The sequence below is a fragment of the Peromyscus maniculatus genome, chromosome 3 (genome assembly GCF_049852395.1).
Source record: "Peromyscus maniculatus bairdii isolate BWxNUB_F1_BW_parent chromosome 3, HU_Pman_BW_mat_3.1, whole genome shotgun sequence".
NCBI classification, from domain to species: Eukaryota; Metazoa; Chordata; class Mammalia; order Rodentia; family Cricetidae; genus Peromyscus; species Peromyscus maniculatus.
The window spans coordinates 94,325,762-94,343,234 of record NC_134854.1 but is presented as its reverse complement, the minus strand read 5'-3'; the positions used below and the strand labels follow the sequence as shown (position 1 = coordinate 94,343,234).

General features: G+C 46.3%; 1 protein-coding gene across 3 annotated transcripts in view; it reads left to right on the top strand.

Annotated features, from left to right (window-relative positions):
• Usp39 (ubiquitin specific peptidase 39) overlaps positions 1 to 12,740 on the top strand; it is a 29,821-nt gene extending 17,081 nt beyond the window's left edge. For all 3 annotated transcript variants that reach the window (XM_042273459.2, XM_042273458.2, XM_076566930.1), the window contains 6 exons: positions 1,322 to 1,389; positions 2,125 to 2,313; positions 5,286 to 5,428; positions 9,642 to 9,777; positions 11,637 to 11,723; positions 12,255 to 12,740. In XM_042273459.2, coding sequence (XP_042129393.2) covers positions 1,322 to 1,389; positions 2,125 to 2,313; positions 5,286 to 5,428; positions 9,642 to 9,777; positions 11,637 to 11,723; positions 12,255 to 12,302 — 671 coding nt within the window. In that variant the 3' untranslated portion in view covers positions 12,303 to 12,740. The remainder of the gene's footprint in view (positions 1 to 1,321; positions 1,390 to 2,124; positions 2,314 to 5,285; positions 5,429 to 9,641; positions 9,778 to 11,636; positions 11,724 to 12,254) is intronic.
• The last annotated feature ends 4,733 nt before the right edge of the window (positions 12,741 to 17,473 follow it).

Below are 17,473 nucleotides of genomic sequence, written 5' to 3'. Positions count from 1 at the left end.
TCTGTTGGTTTAGCGGTCATTAGATGTTTATGTTGAATTCCAGTTATAGCTTGTAGCTTATAGACTGCGGTCAGGTGCGTCATTCTGGAGACATAATGCAGTTTAGTTTTCTTCTTTTTTGTTTCTGTTTTTCAAGATGGGGTTTTTCTGTATAACATTCCTGGTTGTCTTAGAACTTGCTTTGTGGATCAGGCTAGCCTTGAATTCACAGAGATCTACCTGCCTCTGCCTCCCTAGTGCTGGGATTAAAGAGGTACCAACACCATGCCCTGCTGATTTTCTTCTTTTTTATTTGATTGATGGTGTGATTGTGTGTGTGGTTTGTTTTGAGATAAGGTCTCACCTTGTAGCCTAGGTTAGCCTCAAACTCCCAACCTTCCTGCGTCCCCTGCCTGAGAACAGGTTGTCCCACCACACCCAGCTCTCTTGTCTCTCTTCTGTGTTGGGATGGCTTTGCTCTGGGTAGCTCTGCCCATCTACAAGGTAAGTTCAGCCAAGCTCTTTCTCTCAGGTCTCTCACTTGTGTCCCACTGGGATTCTCGGACCCCATGTGTTTTGTGTCTCTGTTTGGGTTTTATTCTTGTTTGCTATGTTAGTCATTTCTCGCTTGTGCGCAGTGTAGGTTACTACCTTTTGAAGGCAGTGAGAAATACCTCGACTAAGCTGCTTTTGAGGGTGTGTGTGTGTGTGTGTGTGTGTGTGTGTGTCTTGATCCTCCTGCTTAAACCTCCCAAGTGCTAGGATTATTGGTGTGAACCTCCATACCCCATTCTATGCCCAGTTTTGACTGATTTTTTTAAAAAGATTTATTTATTTTATGTGTATAAATGCTTTGCCTGATTTTTGCTATGTGTACCATGTGTGGTGTGTGCCTGGTTTTCTCAGAGGTCAAAAGATGGCATTGGAGCCTCTGTAATGGTTGAGAGCCACCATGTGGGTGCTGGAAATCAAACCTGGGTTCTATGCAAGAGCAACAAGTGCTCCACGCTGCTGCGGCGCCATCTCTCTAGCTCTCTCTCTCTTTAAAATGATTCTGTCTTTAAGCTGTGTAAGTCATTCATTCGTTCCAAATGCACGTTTTTCCCCCTTTCATGACCCAGCCCAGTGGTCAAAGAGTGTCCTGTGGAGGAGATAAAATGTAGAAAAATAATTATACGGGTACTATGGTGATATATGCTACAAAGCGAAGCTTCTGTGCTTAGGGAGAGCTTGAGTCTTACACTAGGGCATTCTGGTTTATAGCAGAAATTTAGAAGTTGAGACTGTGTTCTTGACATGCTTTCTGGCCTCACAGACTCTGTTTTGCTTTTTGTTTGCACAGCTATTGTGACTGATGTTTTCCAGGGGTCAATGAGAATCTTCACCAAAAAGCTTCCTCATCCTGATCTGGTGAGTGTCCAGAACAGAATTTTAGTTTGATACATGTTGCCTGAGCGGTTTGGGGAAATGAGAGCTTAGAGATTAGACAGAATGTACCCCACAAAGAAGTTCCCAAAGCACCTGCTGAGGGGCAGTTCTGTGCCCGTAGTGGCCATGTACTAAGATCTTCAGGGTTTGTAGGTGGTGGTCTGTTGGTTGAAGTGGTTTGAGTGGTACTGGTGTGTTTTCCAGAAGACTCAGCCAATGTCTAGTGTAATCGGAGAACTTTTTAAATAGTATGGTGTATAAATAAAATCCTTCCAAGGAGGAAAGCAATTAGTTTTTTCTTTAAAAGTTGGCCTACAAAGTAACGGGTTTGAGTGTGGCATTTCCAAGCATGTATCTTTATTCTTAGTTCTGATTAATCCCCTCTTCTATTGCCCTCCCCTGTCTCCAGTGCCCTCTTCCTGGCAGGCTTCCTTTCCAAAGTAGTTCCCACCTTTGCTTCCTGTCCCTTGTGTTCCATTAACCTCTCTTCCCCTCCTGAATGTCTCCTCCTCTGTCCAGTGATCCCCTTTCTAGTTTCATGACCACGTGCATGCACACACATGCCATCAGTTTTTGAATTCATACTGTCAGGTGGTGGTTCTGAAGACAGCTGCCTGGGCTCTGGACTAGGGAAGACGTGAATGACCGTCATGACCTCTGGGTTTGCTTCATGCTTTCCACACTCCGTTCTTCTTTGGTCTTCTCATTCATTTCTAGCCAGCAGAAGAGAAAGAGCAGCTGCTCCACAATGATGAGTACCAGGAGACGATGGTGGAGTCCACGTTCATGTACCTGACACTGGACCTTCCCACAGCCCCGCTGTATAAGGACGAGAAGGAGCAGCTCATCATCCCCCAGGTGCCGCTCTTCAACATCCTGGCCAAGTTCAACGGCATCACCGAGAAGGTACCAACTGCCGCCCTCTCCCTTTTTGCTTGGTTTCTATTTTAACTTCATCATCACCAGCACCCCTTTTTCCCAAGTGTTGACAACAGGGCCTCAAGTGGAAGGCCAGTGCTCCACAGACAAGTCACTCCTCAGCCGCGTTGTCCTTTTCTGTGTCAGAATCGGCACGTCAGTATCATGCACTTGCTCTAAGTATACTGTCTTTTCAAGTCTCTAGCCTCTCTGGGGTTTAACTCTTAACTTCAGAGCTGCTTCTTACATGGCTCCTCCCTGCCTCTGAGTACTGTAGAGAAAGGTGGGAAAATGAGATGTTTGGAAACTCAAATACAGAAGTCTCGTCTTTTAAAAGAATAGTTTTATTTTGTTTTGTTTTTTGAGGTAAGGTCTCATCTAGCCAGGTTAACCTAGAACTTGCTGTGTATCCAGAACCAGCCTTGAACTCCTGATTCTCTTTCCTCCACCCAAGTGCTGGCTTACAAGTGTGGGCCACCACTTCCAGCTCCAACAGTTATTTTTAATTTGTCTATTTTGCTCGTATTTTTTGTTAATAATGGGGTATTTACTCTTCAGTCTCAGTAACAAATTGTTGGAGCAATATCAGAAATGATGACACTGGAGTCTTTTTTTTTTGGAGACACGGTTTCTTTGTGTAGCCTTGGCTGTCCTGGAACCAGCTCTGTAGATCAGGCTGGCCTCGAACTCATGGAGATCTGCTTGCTTCTGCCTCCAAGTGCTGGGATTAAAGGCGTGTGCCAGCAATACTGGACTCCTGGGGTGGGGAGAAGGGAACCTTGAACCCTCCTGCAGTGGCATCTCCTCCTTACTGAGCTGTCAGGGACAGTGTAGACACAGCACTCTTCTTTTCCTTATCTGTTTATTTTATTAACGTTTTTGGATAAGTGCCTTTTTCCCTTGTCAAAAGCTTCTCCAATTTCTAGATGACCTTTTAAGAACTTTCTCTTGATTGGCTGGGGGAGCAGGTCTACAGGGCTCCTCACTATGCATGGTCAGACGTGGGTCTCTTACTTGCTGTTTTAGAAGGTCATTGTCCAGATGGTTCTGAAGTAGGCATATTCTAATTTTAAATCAGTATTTTCTTGGGGTTAGTGAGATGGCTCAGCAGGTCAAAAGCACTTGTTATCCTGGAGGCCTTAGTCAGTCCCTGGAAGAAAAAATGGACTCCTGAAAATTGTCCTCTGGCCTCCAGACATGAATTGTAGCATGTGTACACCCACATTTACCCAACATCTCCCTCTCTCTCTCTCTCTCTCTCTCTCTCTCTCTCTCTCTCTCTCTCTCTCCTTTTCCCTCTCCCTCTCCCTCCCTCTTTCTCTCTCTCTCACTTTCTCTCTCTCTCTCTCTCTCTCTCTCTCTCTCTCTCTCTCTCTCTCTCTCTCACACACACACACACACACACACACACACACACACACACACACACACTGGAAAATATTTTCTATTTCCTTGGGCAGCTTGTGGATCTCGGGGTCTGTTTTTCCCCTTTAGCAATCAGTCAGTTCAGAGGGAAGCCTCGGCTGGTTGTTTCTCTCTGGTTATGATTAGTCTTTCACTCCTATCTCTTAACTAAATGTAAGCTTAGTTTTTTTTACTGGGGTTTGAGCCTTGGCCTCATGCATGCTAAGCAAGTGCTTTACTAGGCTACATCCCTAGACCAGGATAAGAATCTGTGTTTAACTCCAGCACTGGGGAGGCAGAGGCAGGCGGATCTCTGAGTTCAAGGCTAGCCTGGTCTACAAAGTAAGTTCCAGAACAGCCATGGTTACACAGAGAAACCCTGTCTCGAAAATAAACAAAACAAAAAAGAAAAACTATTCACAGGGCTGGAAAGATGGTTCAGCAGATGAGAGTGTTGCCCTTGCAGAGAACCTGGGTTCAATTTTCAGCACTCACGTGGTTCCTTACAGCCATCTGTAACTCCAGTTCCAGGGGGCTGGTGTGCTCTTCTGACCTGTGAGCACACACTCGTTCATAGACAGGCAAAACACCCATACACATAGAAGGAAAAGCAAAGCTGCTCATGTTCACCAGCTTTAAGCCTCTTGGGCTAGGCGGGTGTCCTGGCCATTCCCTTTCTCCTTGGGCCATGTAGAGTGAGCTCACAGGAAGTGTGGCCTGCTGGACTACTTACACAAGCCTTGAGATTTTCTTCTCAGATGTGCACTTTGGTTGCCAGGGCTTGAGATAGACCAGTGCCTCCTGTGTGCTGAGTACAGGCTTTACCACAGAGTTAGGCCCCAGCCCAGGTCTTAGGACCGTTGAGGCAGGATGGATGGATGGGAGAAGTAGATAGTCACCTCCTTTGGAATACTGAGGGTGCTTCATGGTTATGAAGGCAAGAAAAATTTCTCCATTTTGAGTAAAGTAAGATCCAGCTTTTAACTGACTTTTTCATTGGGCAGTTTGTTCTCTGTGTTGGCCTGAGCCCACACGGCTGTGGTATTTCAGCAGTGTGCTCATACACTGACTGTAACAGCCCACTGTCGAGGTTTCTTACTCGGTGTTTGCCACATTGCTAACCTTAGCCTCTTTGGTGGTTTCTGAGACTAGGTGTCTTCTGAACTAGGTGTGATGCAGAGCTATCTTTAAAAGCCAGAACAAAGGGGGCTGAAGAGATAGCTCAGCCCTCACTGGTTAAGAGCACTGGCTGCTCTTTCAGAGAGAAGTTCTGAGTTCAATTCCCAGCATCCACATGGTGGCTCACAACCGTCTGTAGTCGGATTTGATGCTGTCTTCTGCCATAAAGGTACGTGTGGATAGAGCACACACACGTATATAATATAATATAGTATAGTATAATGTAATGTAATGTAATATAAATTATATATATTATATATATATGTCATATGTATATATATAATATATAATCTTCAAAAAAAACAACAAAGCTCAAACTGCCTTTGTTGTAGTACCTACTGAGTGCTGGCTCTGATGCCATCAAACTGTCTTTCTAGGAGTACAAGACTTATAAGGAAAACTTCTTGAAGCGCTTCCAGCTCACCAAGCTGCCTCCATATCTAATCTTTTGCATCAAGAGATTTACTAAGAACAACTTCTTCGTGGAGAAGAATCCGACAATTGTCAACTTCCCTATCACGTGTGTATCTTCCTGCTTCACTGGAGGGTGGGGGGGTCCTCACCTCTTTCTTTTTGAGATGGGCTTATGAAGCCCAGGCTGTTCTTGAACTTGACAAATGATCTTGAACTCCTGAAACTCCTGCCTCCCAAGTCTGCAGCTGTGCTACATCTGGCTATGAGTCTAGATATCTTTTCATGTTGTTCCTTTTGGACTGACTTGGTTGGGGATTGCAAGAAACAGCTCCCTACATCATAGAAATTAACGGGTTTGCTGGAAGACGTACATATTTCAGGGTTCCCAAAGGTGGATACTTACCTAGATGCAGTCATCATTTATTTATTTGTTTACTTATTTGAGTCTCATATAGCCCAGACTTGCTTTGAAGTCATTTTGTAAGACAAGATGACCTTGAACTTTTGATTTTCCTGACTCCCACCTCCCAAGTTCTATAATTACAAGCATGTGACAGCACACTGTCATAAATTACAATTTTTAGTGTGGGACCCTTTAATTTAGTCTGCAATTGAGTTTTCATGATTAGCTTAAAGGAACTGGCAGGATACCAGATACTTTTAGTTGGCTGCCTTCTAATTCAGAAAGACCTCAATGTCTTTAGAAATACCTCTAATTCAGACCATTGGTTTTCAGTTCTGAAAAGCCAATGTTCTTAATTTTTTAATTAAATTTTAAAAATTATTTTATGTGTATGGATATTTTTCCTGCATGTATGTCTGAATCATGTGCATTCCTGGTACCCACAGAGGCCAAAAGAGGGCATCAAATTTCTTGGAACTGGACTTACAGACACTTGTGAACCTCCACGTGGGTTCCAGGAATCAAACTGTAGTCCTCTGGAAGAGCAGCCAGTGCTTTTAGCTGCTGAGCCAGCTCTCCAGCTCAAGAGACAGTGTTTTCCGTGATCTGAAGAAGGTCTTTAGAATGCGGAGAAACCTCATGGCAGGCTGACAAGAAGTGTGTCAGTGTGCGGGTGTTGAGGTTGGAGGAAGCGTGTGACTAAGACAGACTGGCAGGGGGAAGGCTTGGGATGGGCATGTGTGTAACTCGAATGTCTAGCTAGAATATGTCCAGTTTTCCTAAAACAGGGAAGTTTGATGCCTTTGTATTTGGTAGTCTTTGGATTTCACACCGTCAGTCTTTCTGATTTAAAGTAACGAAGGAGTTTGGACTGTGGTGGGCGGATGCTTGCTTACCTCTTGGTTCCCTTTTCCTCTCATCTCCTTTCTCCTTCTCATCCCCCAAACTACCAGGATTGCAGTTCTTTCCTTTGAAGATCTTTCCAGTTCTCAGTTCTAAAGAGTCTTAACTGGGGAGGTGGCTTAGTGGGTGAAGTCCACTCCGCCGTGGGACTGGAGAGTCCTAGGGCCTCCTCCAGGGTAGGCTTCTGGTTGGTTTCTCTAACGGAGTCCATCCTCCCGGAGAGTCTGATCGTAGATGGTGAAGAGAGAAGTGTCCGGAATCCTCTCCTCTTAATCACTAGAGACAGAACCAGGTGTTCTGGGTGGGTGCTGGGGAGGCACTCGATTGCTGAGCTTTGTCTAAATTTTATCTAAATCTTTTGTTTGTTTGTTTGTTTTCTGAATTTTGGAGACAGGACCTTGCTATGAAACTCAGGCCTGGCCTTTACTGAACTTGTGCCCCTGTCTCAGCCTCCTCAGCAGCTGGGATTGTGAGCATGTGGCAGGTACCACACAGGAGAATTTCTAAATGAGGAGTACAAGAGAATTTCCTTTTTTCTTTCTTTTTTAAAAGAATATTTCTGTAATTTTTTTTTTATGTTTATGAATGTCTTACCTGCATTTGTGTCTGTTTACCATGTTCATATGGAGCCCATGGAGGTCAGAAGAGGGCGCTGGATCCTCTGGAACTGGAGTTACAGATGGTTGTGAACCATGTAGGTGTAGAGAATTGAACCCGGGTCCTCTGCAAGAGCAGCCGGTGCTCTTAACCGCTGAGCCATCTCTCCAGCCCCTCCTTTCTCCCCAGACTTTTCTTCTGTTTTTTTGCTGCTGTCTTGTTTGTGTGGCAAGTGGGGTTCACAGAAGCACTGTGTCTGAGCACTGCCTTTGAAATCCCACCCATCAAGGTTGTATGTCAGAGCTAGTCTCTTGGGAGTCTCCAATGTGTTCCTGATAGGAAAGAGTGCCCTGCAAAGGCGCCACTGTGTAGCTGGCGCTTCTTCAGTAGCCGCAGAGACTTCCCACCCTGCTGCCTTTTCCTGGGGGCCCGGAGTGTTTCTCCTCTTAGTGGTTGCCTTTGTGCGCTTGGCAGTTCTGACTAGAGTAGTCTGCCCTTCAGAAAGCTTGCTCTGGAGAAGTTAGAAAACAGGAGGTCTATTAGACCAGGACTCAAAGACTACTTCATTAAAAAAATTACTACATTTTATTTGTTATGTGGATGCATGTGCACTCACACCTGCTTAGATATTGATGAGTCTCAGCACATATGTGGAGGTTTGAAGATGACTTATGACTTATGGGATTCATTTTTCTCTTGAAAAATGACTATATAGGTCCCAGGGGTCACACTCAGGCCATCAGGCTTGCATGATGAGCACATTACTAATTGATCCATTTCTCTACCCATTTTTAATTTTTTATGTATTTTTTTTAAAGTTTTTTGTTTGTTTGTTTTTCGAGACAGGGTTTCCCTGTGTAGCTTTGTGCCTTTCCTGGATCTCACTCTGTAGACCAGACTTAGCCTTGAACTCACAAAGATCCTCCTGCCTCTGCCTCTGAGTGCTGGGATTAAAGGCGTGCGCCACCGCGCCCGGCTCATTTTTAATTTTTTAAAAAAGCTTTTTGTTTGTTTGGTTTTTTGAGACAGGGTTTCTCTGTGTAGTTTTGATGCCTGTCCTGGATCTTGATCTGTAAAGCAGGCTGGCCTCGAACTCACAGAGATCTGCCTGGTTCTGCCTCCTGAGTGCTAGGATTAAAGGCATGTGCCATCGATGCCTGGCTAAAAAAGCTTTTTTGTTTGTTTTATTTTGTTTTGAGACAGGGTCTCTATGTAGCTATTCTAGATTCAATATGTAGGTCAGGCTGGCTTTGAACTCTCAGAGATCCTCCTGTGTCTTCTGAAGAATTAAAGATGGATACCCCCATGTCTGGTAGAGTTTTTTTGTTTTGTTTTGCTTTTAAGATTTATTTTATGTGTGTCTGGTGCCCTTGAAAATCAGATGTCACTGATGTTAGATCCCCTGGAATTGAAGTTACAGATGGTTGTGAGCCACCTTGTAGGTGCTGGGCATTGAACCTGGGTCCTTGAGCAGCCAGTGTTCTTCACTGCTGAACTGTCTCTTTCCAGCCCCCAATGCTTTTTTAAAAAGGCAGGGTGTCCGTGTGTGGTCCAAGTTGGCCTGAATCACTGTAGCCCAGAATCAGAATGTCTTTGAACCCCAGGTTTTGTGAAGACCCTGCCTCAGAAATAAGAAAGAAAGTAATTGAGGAAGACACCAGATGTTGACCTCTCACCTCTACCAGTGTTCAAGCCATGTGCATGTGCACACAAGTACATACACCACAAATACAAAGAAACAGGCAGCAAGCTCTCTGGATCCGGTTTTTTCTTCAGTGCTGGTTTTCTAGTCCAGAAACCGTGAATAAACTCCCCTTTCATGCCTCTGCTACCTATGTGAGCTGTGTTAATTGTAACGATTTTGCCTCTAACTTCACTGAGAGAAAGTGAAAGAAGATCCTTGAAAGTAAGAAAGCTGATGACCGCCTGGTTTTCGGATTGAGGTGGTTACAGTGGTGACACATCCTGTGGTCAGTCTTCTTCTGTAGGTGCCTCAGGGCAAAGGGCAGGTGCTGCTGGAATCCTGCAGCTGCAAGTTACACCCCAGCTAGGCCTCTGGGCAAGCCCTGCTGCCCAGCTCGTTACCCTCGGGGAGCCAGTGGAGCTACAGTCCTGGTGTAGCTGCTTAGGTTCATCGTTGTCAGGTGACACAGGATGCCCATCCAGACCCAGATGAGCAGAGACCCTGCACCTCGGCCTCCTAGACAGACTTCTGAGGGGTGCTTTCTGATAGAGGTTGTCACTGCTGGAAATGTGACTTCAGCTCACTGGAACTTTTGTGGCACTGCAGACCTTTCCAGAACTAGAACACTAAAGTAGCAGTCAACAGCTCTGTGGTTCATTTGTATGGAACATTTCCCTAACTTCACAGCCGTGGTGTGATGTTCTGTTGTTGTTTGTTTCTCTTTGTCTCCAGAAATGTGGATCTGAGAGAATACTTATCTGAAGAAGTCCAGGCAGTCCACAAGAACACCACTTATGATCTCATTGCCAACATTGTGCATGATGGCAAGCCCTCCGAGGGCTCCTATAGGATCCACGTGCTTCATCATGTGAGTGGCCCCTGACTGGCATGGCACAGAGCTGCAGAGTAGGTGGTGTTCCCGTGGTGTCTTTGAGTTTGCCCTTTCTGGGCCTGGCTTCCGAACTCTGTACGTAATGGGTGGCTTTAGTTTTGTTCTAATGGTAGACACCACTGGGAGGTTTCTGAAGTACCAGTGGTGGCTGTGCCCCAGCCGTTACAGCAGACATTGGTTTTCAACTGGAGTAGAGGCCAGGGATGCAGCCACAGATGCTGCAGTGTTGACCCATCTCTGTAGCATGCTTGCTTATCCCAAGCAGTGATCGGCATCAAGGTTAAGAGACTGCTTTAGAGTGTGGGTGCAGATTGAGGTGGTAGGTGCTAAAGTTCCCCAGAGATTCTGATAGCCAGCCAGGGTTGAGGACCTCTATTCAGGGTCAGGGTCCCACCAGCCTAGCATCTGAGGGCTCCTTAGAATGGCAGAATTCCAACCCCTTGGGACAGAGTACATCAGCTCTTCATTATTTAACAAGACCCTTTGATATGCATGAAATTAAGGTTTGAGAAACATTGATTTAGAGACTCTTTCCTTGCTTTGTCTGTCATGATGGTTTTTGAGACAGTCTCACATTGTAGCCCAGGCTGGCCTGGAATGTACCTGTAGCCCAGGCTGGCTGAGAACTTGTGGCAGTTCTCCTGTGCTTAGCTTCCCAAGTACTAGGATCAGAGGCATTACCACCATGCCTAGCTGAGCTAAAACATTTTAAAAGCATATCTAAAGCTGAAAACAAAAGCATCCTCCGGCTATATTTGTAAACACAGAATTTTAATGTAGGCTGTTGTAACTTAGTGTAACTGGGACCAGTGGTTTACTGTCCTTACAGCACATCCCTCACACATGAGGAGACCTAGGCTTAGATCTAGTGTGAGGACTTGTCAGTCACATTGGGGTTTGGGGCGAGACACTTGGCCTCAAAGCCCATGCTTAACTAGTCTTAGAACCAGAAATAAACTTGCTTATATAGGCCCACACTTTCTCTGTCGTCCCTATATTTTGAATTTTAAAGTATCTGCAAAACATGCAACAGCTGTGTCCTATCACAACAGTATTTTTCATTTGTTATACGTTTGGCAGGTGTCTGTGTTAATCTTTCCCAAGCTTGTTCGTGTCAGCATGCTGTGAGGTAGTTTGCAGGCCGGGGAAACTGTAGGTGATGGGCAGTGTCCACCGAGATGCCTTGCTTTCCTTTATTTCTCTGGGGAGGGTATGGAGGAGGAGAATGACCACTTGCGGCTTCCTAGCAGGCAGTGCCATGTACTTTCTAAGGGCTTTGTCTAATTTACCATTTCTGGAGAGGAAAGAGACAGTTGAGATTGAAGGGGCTTCTCTTTTTCCTCTTGAGTGCCCACCTAAATTCCCCTTAAATGTGTAGAAGTGGGTTTGGAGATGTAGCTCAAGTGATACGTATCCAGCTTGCACAAACCTTAGGTTTGACTCCAGACACCACATGAACTAGGTGTGGTGGCACACACCTGTAATGCTAATACTCTTGAGGCAGAGGCAGGAGAATCAAAAGTTGAAGGCCTTCCTTGGCTAAAGAGAAAATCTGATGTTAGACTGGACTATGTGAGGACACCCCTACACACAGACACACAGACACACACACGCACGCACGCACGCACGCGCACACACACACCCCAGAGAGAGAGAAGAAAGCAAAATGTTTGGGACTTCATTATATTTCAAAGACGCCTTGATAGGAATTGAGGTTGCCAGAACTGTTCATTGACTGAGGTCTAGCTAAGGTTATGACTCTTGGCTGTGATAATTTTGACACCTCTGGTTTTGGAGCACAGGTTAACTCAATCAACCCTTCTTGCTTTGTGCAGGGAACTGGCAAGTGGTATGAATTACAAGACCTCCAGGTGACTGACATCCTGCCCCAGATGATCACCTTGTCCGAGGCCTACATTCAGGTGGGTGTGGGCCAGTGCAGGAAGTGGAGTTGATGTAGAGTCTTGCTTACAGGCCTGATGCTTCCAGAGTGCGGGGCGACCAGATCATGTGGCTCCAAAGTCAGTCAGATTTTTAGAAAGGGAAAATGTAGAAGCCTGTGAGTCAACAAGTGAACAGAGTGTGTTTGTGGCCTTGTGAATCTAGCAGAGATCTAGAACTCTAGTCCCAGGAGAGCCAAAGCTGTCTTTTGACCTTTGTACATACCAGGCATGGACATGGTGCATCCATGTATACATGCAGCCAAAGTACTCATACACATTAAAAATGAATAAATCTGAAAAGGAATTTAAAAAAAGAACAGAAGAAGAGTTGGGTAGGTGGAAAAATATAAATGGAATGAAAGGGAATATTCTGGAAGAGTATGACTCATTTTTGGAAAATGTAGCACACCTAACAGTGGGGTGGCATGTTGTCTGCTGCCTGAGGAAGAAGAGTTACCTGATGACTGACTGGCTGACTGAAGAGCTCATCACCGTTTTCATTTCTGACAGATTTGGAAGAGGCGGGATAATGATGAAACCAACCAGCAGGGGGCTTGAACACCTTGTCTGGGGTTTTGCTCCCAGTGGTATTGGCTGAAGATGTTAAATAAAAACACTGAGGCTGAGGCTGACTGTGGACTGACTGGAAGACTCCTGCCGCGGTCCGGTTTTACAGGTCTGTCTGTCACCATCAGAGAGCCGGCCTGCTGGGGTGTCCTGGGCCGACTCCAGCGGTTCTCTGACCAGCACATTGCAGATGCTCCTTCCCTTTCAGCAGCAGCAGCAGGCAGAACTCCCATAGGTGGATGCCTTATTTGAATTGCTGCAAGGATAAAGAACAGATAATCCCTTGGAGACATGAAGTCTTGAGAGTCTAGGAACAAACGTGAAGCTGACAGCTTCTGTTTGTCTGTCGTAGGTAGATGGTTCTCCTGTAGTTCCCGCCTCTCCCATGGACTTCTGGAACAGATTAAATAGCCTCCTGTTTTTAAACCAGCCTCTTGTTTTATGTACTCATTTAGGCTTGCTAAGAGGGTTATTTTCCTTTTTTTTTTTTTGGTTTTTTTTTTGGTTTTTCGAGACAGGGTTTCTCTGTGTAGCTTTGCGCCTTTCCTGGAACTCACTTGGTAGCCCAGGCTGGCCTCGAACTCACAGAGATCCGCCTGCCTCTGCCTCCCGAGTGCTGGGATTAAAGGCGTGCGCCACCACCGCCCGGTTTTGAATAGTATACAATAAAATGCCTTATGTTGGGGCTGGAGAGATGGACGGCTCAGCAGTTAAGAGCGCTGGCTGTTCTTCCATTGGACCTGGGTTCAAATCCTATCACCTACATGGTAGCTCACAGCCATCCATAAGTCCAGATCCAAAGGCTCTGACAACCTCTCCTGGCCTTTGTGGGCACCAGGCACAGCTGGTGCCCAGACATACATACAGAAAAAATACCCATGAAAATGAAACCATTTAAAATGGTTTGTGTTGTCAGTTTAAAATTAGTCATTTATCATGGGGCCACAGGTGACATCGTATTTCTCAGTAAATGAGTTTTGGCTCACTGAACCTCCAAACCATACCATGTTCATCTGGAAGTAACTCATGGTCTTTTTATGTAGCGGTGGCTGGCCTGAAACTCACTAAGTAGACTAGGCTGGCCTTGAACTCGCAGAGATCTGCCCATCTCTGGAGTGCTGGTACTGCAGGTGCGCACAACTACACTTAGCTCAGTCCCTTATTATTATTTAGCCTTTCGTGGTGACTGACCATTTAATCTTCCTTCCCTTTCCCCTGGAAGTAGCTATACTTTGTCTTGTCCTGAACAGAGCTCTGTGTGTGTTTTTAACCTCCTCCCACGCCCCAGAGGCTCCTCAGAAGGTACCACTGGTTCTGGACTAGCGGCTGCTTTCAGCCTCCCCCCACCCCCACGCCCCCAGAGGCTCCTCAGAAGGTACCACTGGTTCTGGACTAGCGGCTGCTCTTCTGTGCTGACATTGCTCCACAACTCAGCTTTCTGTTCATCTCAATACCTGTGAAATCTGTTCCTGTTGTCTCCACCATCTTGACCAAATACATTCTGACCCTTGGTGGGCATGGGCTGTGGCTGCTCTTGCAACCTGCCATGACAGGGTTCTCTGGTGCACCCGTCCCCAGCAGCTCTCCTTCTTGTATAGTTCCAAAGGATTGAGGCATAGCAAATGCGCGTGGAGGTCAGAGGATCATCTGAGAGTCACTTCTCTCCTTCCACCGTATGCTTCCTAGGGATCCAACTTGGGTCATCAGCCATGGCAGCAGGTGCCTTTACCTACTGACCTGGCTTGCTTTCTACTGCTGTAATAAAGACAATGACCAAAAGCAGCTTGGAAAAGAAGGGCTTGCCTGTTTTATTTATTTGTTTGTTTGTTTTTGTTTAATTATTTTTGGTTTTTTGAGACAGGGTTTCTCTGTGTAACTTTGGTGCCTGTCCTGGATCTCGCTCTGTAGACTAGGCTGTCCTCGAACTCACATAGATCCGCCTGGCTTTGCCTCCTGAGTTGCTGGAATTAAAGGCGTGTGCCACCATTGCCTGGCAAGGCTTACACATCCTGATCACAGTTCGTTAAGGAAAGCCAAGGCAGTAACTAAAGCAAGAGGCCATGGAGGAGTGCTGCCTACTGGCTTGCTCCCTGTGGCTTGCTCAGCCTGCTTTCTTGTACAACCCAAGGTCCCCTGCCAAAGAGTGGCATTATAAAACGAATTGCTAAATGTTCTTAAAAAAAAAAAAAAAACACCTCAGAGCCAGATATTGGGGTGAAAGCTGAAAGATCAGAGAAGCAGAACAGCCACCCACTAGTTCTTACCTCTACAAAATCTTCAGTTTAAAGAGAGTGAGTTCCTGTTTCCTCACACCTTTCTCTGCCCAGACATTACTTCCTGGAATTAAAGGCACGTGTGCTTCCCAGTACTGGGATTAAAGGTGTATGCCGCCACTTCCTGGCTCTGTTTCCAGTGTGGCCTTGAACTCATAAAGATCCAGATGGATCTCTGCCTCCCAAGTGATAGGATTAAAGGTGCCACCACTGTCTGGCCTCTATGTCTAATCTAGTGACTGGCTCTGTCCTCTTGAAGGGTTTACAACACGCCCCCCACGGTCCCATTTACCAGGCGGACACTTCCGCCTAGCCATTTCCGGGTCAAAGCGTCTCTCGTAGCCAGGATACCCGGCGGACCCGGACATCTCCGCCTAGCAAGTTCCGGCCAAGGCATCTCGCGTGACCAGAATCCGTGACGTTACATGGCTACGTAAGCGCGCTACGTGACCATGTGATCTACGCACATGCGTGGAGTAGTGACGTGTCCTGGCCACGCCCCCAGCCGGTTTTTAAAGCGGAGCGCCATATTCCCAGTTCTCTCTTCTCTCCTCTTCCTCTTCTCCACGCACGTGTCTCTCCCACAGGCCTGCGCACTCTATCCCTGTATTTCTAATAAACTCTTATAAGCGGATTCTGTCGTGTTTCGTGACGTTTCCTTGCAGGGTAAGAACACAACGCAGCTAAATAACTAACACCTCTGATCCTCAAGACAAGCTTTATTAGGGCACACAGTATATCACCACAGCATCATCCACAGCGAAATGGGTTTTTCTTTAATTAATTTAATCAAGAAAATGCCCTCCACAGACTTGCTTATAGGCCAGTCTGGTGGCGGCAGTTCTTCAGTTGAGAGTCCTTCCCAGATGACTCTAGCTGTGTCGAGCTGACTAAAAGCCAGCCAGCACACCCACTGAGCTATCCTGTGGTACTCACAGTGCTCTTTCATGTTTATTATTTTGGCAGTACTGGAGATTGGACCTAGGGCATCATGCAGGGAACACAAGGGCTAACTACCAAGCTACAACTTTGCTGCCTTCTTATTTTTGAGATAAGGTCTTATTAAGTTGCCCCAAGCTTGCCTTGTACTTTTAAACAGCCCTGGCAAAGCCTGTAATCCTGTCTCAGCCTTGAGTTCCTCCTTTCCTTCCTTGATGCTGTGATGGAGGCAGGATTGCCTAGTTGGAGAGAGTCCCTTCCTTCTGAGCACTGACCCCTCCTGGGACTTCTTTTCTTAGGGAATATATATTGTCCACATAACATATATACATAACACTTACACATATGGATTCATTAGATTGGCTTACATAATAAATATGGACTAGGCAGTCCAACAATGACTGCAGACTGGAGAGGCTGAGCATCCAGTAGCCGCCCAGTCCCTGAGGCTGGGTGCTTCCGTAGTTCCAGTCTGGTCTTGAACGCCGGGAGGATTCCTGGAGAGCTGCTGGTCTGAAGTCCACATTAGAAAGCCAAAAAAGTTCCTGTGAGTGAAGGATAGTGGCGGCAACCGCAGCAGAAACAGTTGATGCATTCACCAGCCAGGAGTGAAGCAGTCAGGCAGAAGTAGCCGAGGTTTCCCCTCAGACCTTCACCTCACGCTTGTTCTGGGACACACGCTCCCTGCCTCCAAGCTTTGGCTCATTTGCCCAGCGAGCTGCCTTTGCTGCTTTTTAAATGTAAACTATCCCCATTTCCTTCAGTTACCTGAGCATAATAACGAAAACATCGACTTTCAAGACAATAATCTAATGCACATTTACGAAATACCTATTGTGAAGTTTAAGTTTGGAGGCCGAGGATTTGCATCTCATCCACTGTCTCAGAGCAGGGTGAGCAGAAAGTTTATTCTGGTGCTTGGGAGATGAGGGTGGAGCCAGAGGGTCGGGAAGGGTGGAGGAAGTTTACTGTCGGGTTGATAAGATTGAATGTAATGGGTCTATTTCTAGATTTTCTTTAACAAATGGAGTTTGTTTTATAATTAGAAACATGACAAAAGTTTATTCATATATGGACACATCTGGCATTTAGATCTTTAATACTAAAGATGGATTTGTTTATTTGGTTTTTTAGATTTATTTATTTTATGTGTTTGAATGTTTTGCCTTCACATGCGTTTGTGCACCAGGCACTTGTCTGGTGCCCATGGAGGTCAGAAGAGGGCATTGAATCCTCTGAAACTAGAGTTGCCCATGGTGGTGAGCCACCATGTGGCTGCTGGGAATCCAACCCAGGTTCCCTGCAAGAGAAGAGTTCTCTGAGCTGCCGAGCGTCTCTCCAGCCTCTTATTTGCTTATTTCGATGTTTAGCACCTTCGGCTCACCTTAAGAAGTAAGCTTTCGGGGAGAGGGTAGCAGGAGGGAGGCCAGGCTGGAAGCAGGGGTTGGGGGGAGCAGATGTGGACTTCTGTAAGCCAGAGAGAGAGGTGGACTCTGGCCCTGCTGACATCAGGCTGAGGCTGTGACTCCTGCCACCCCTTAAGAGACTCTGTTTTCTTATTTTGCACAAGGGAACGGAACTTTTGTTAGCTGTGACTCAGGCATTGTGTTAGCGTGGGAACTGGCCTTGGTATGCACGGTCCTAAGTGACCTTAGATAATCATGGCAGACTCGGATCACCCTCAGGATTGTAAACTTACAAGTCAGGAGGATCTGTCCCTCTCCTCACGCCCTTGTGTTTTCAGTGCTGCGATAGAAGCCGGGTCTAGAGCACGCCGGACCAGTGCCCTACCCTACCCTCTACCCTACCCTCTACCCTACCCTCTGCTCTACCCTCTACCCTACCCTCTACCCTACCCTCTGCTCTACCCTCTACCCTACCCTCTACCCTACCCTCTGCTCTACCCTCTGCCCTACCCTCTGCTCTACCCTACCCTCTGCTCTACCCTAC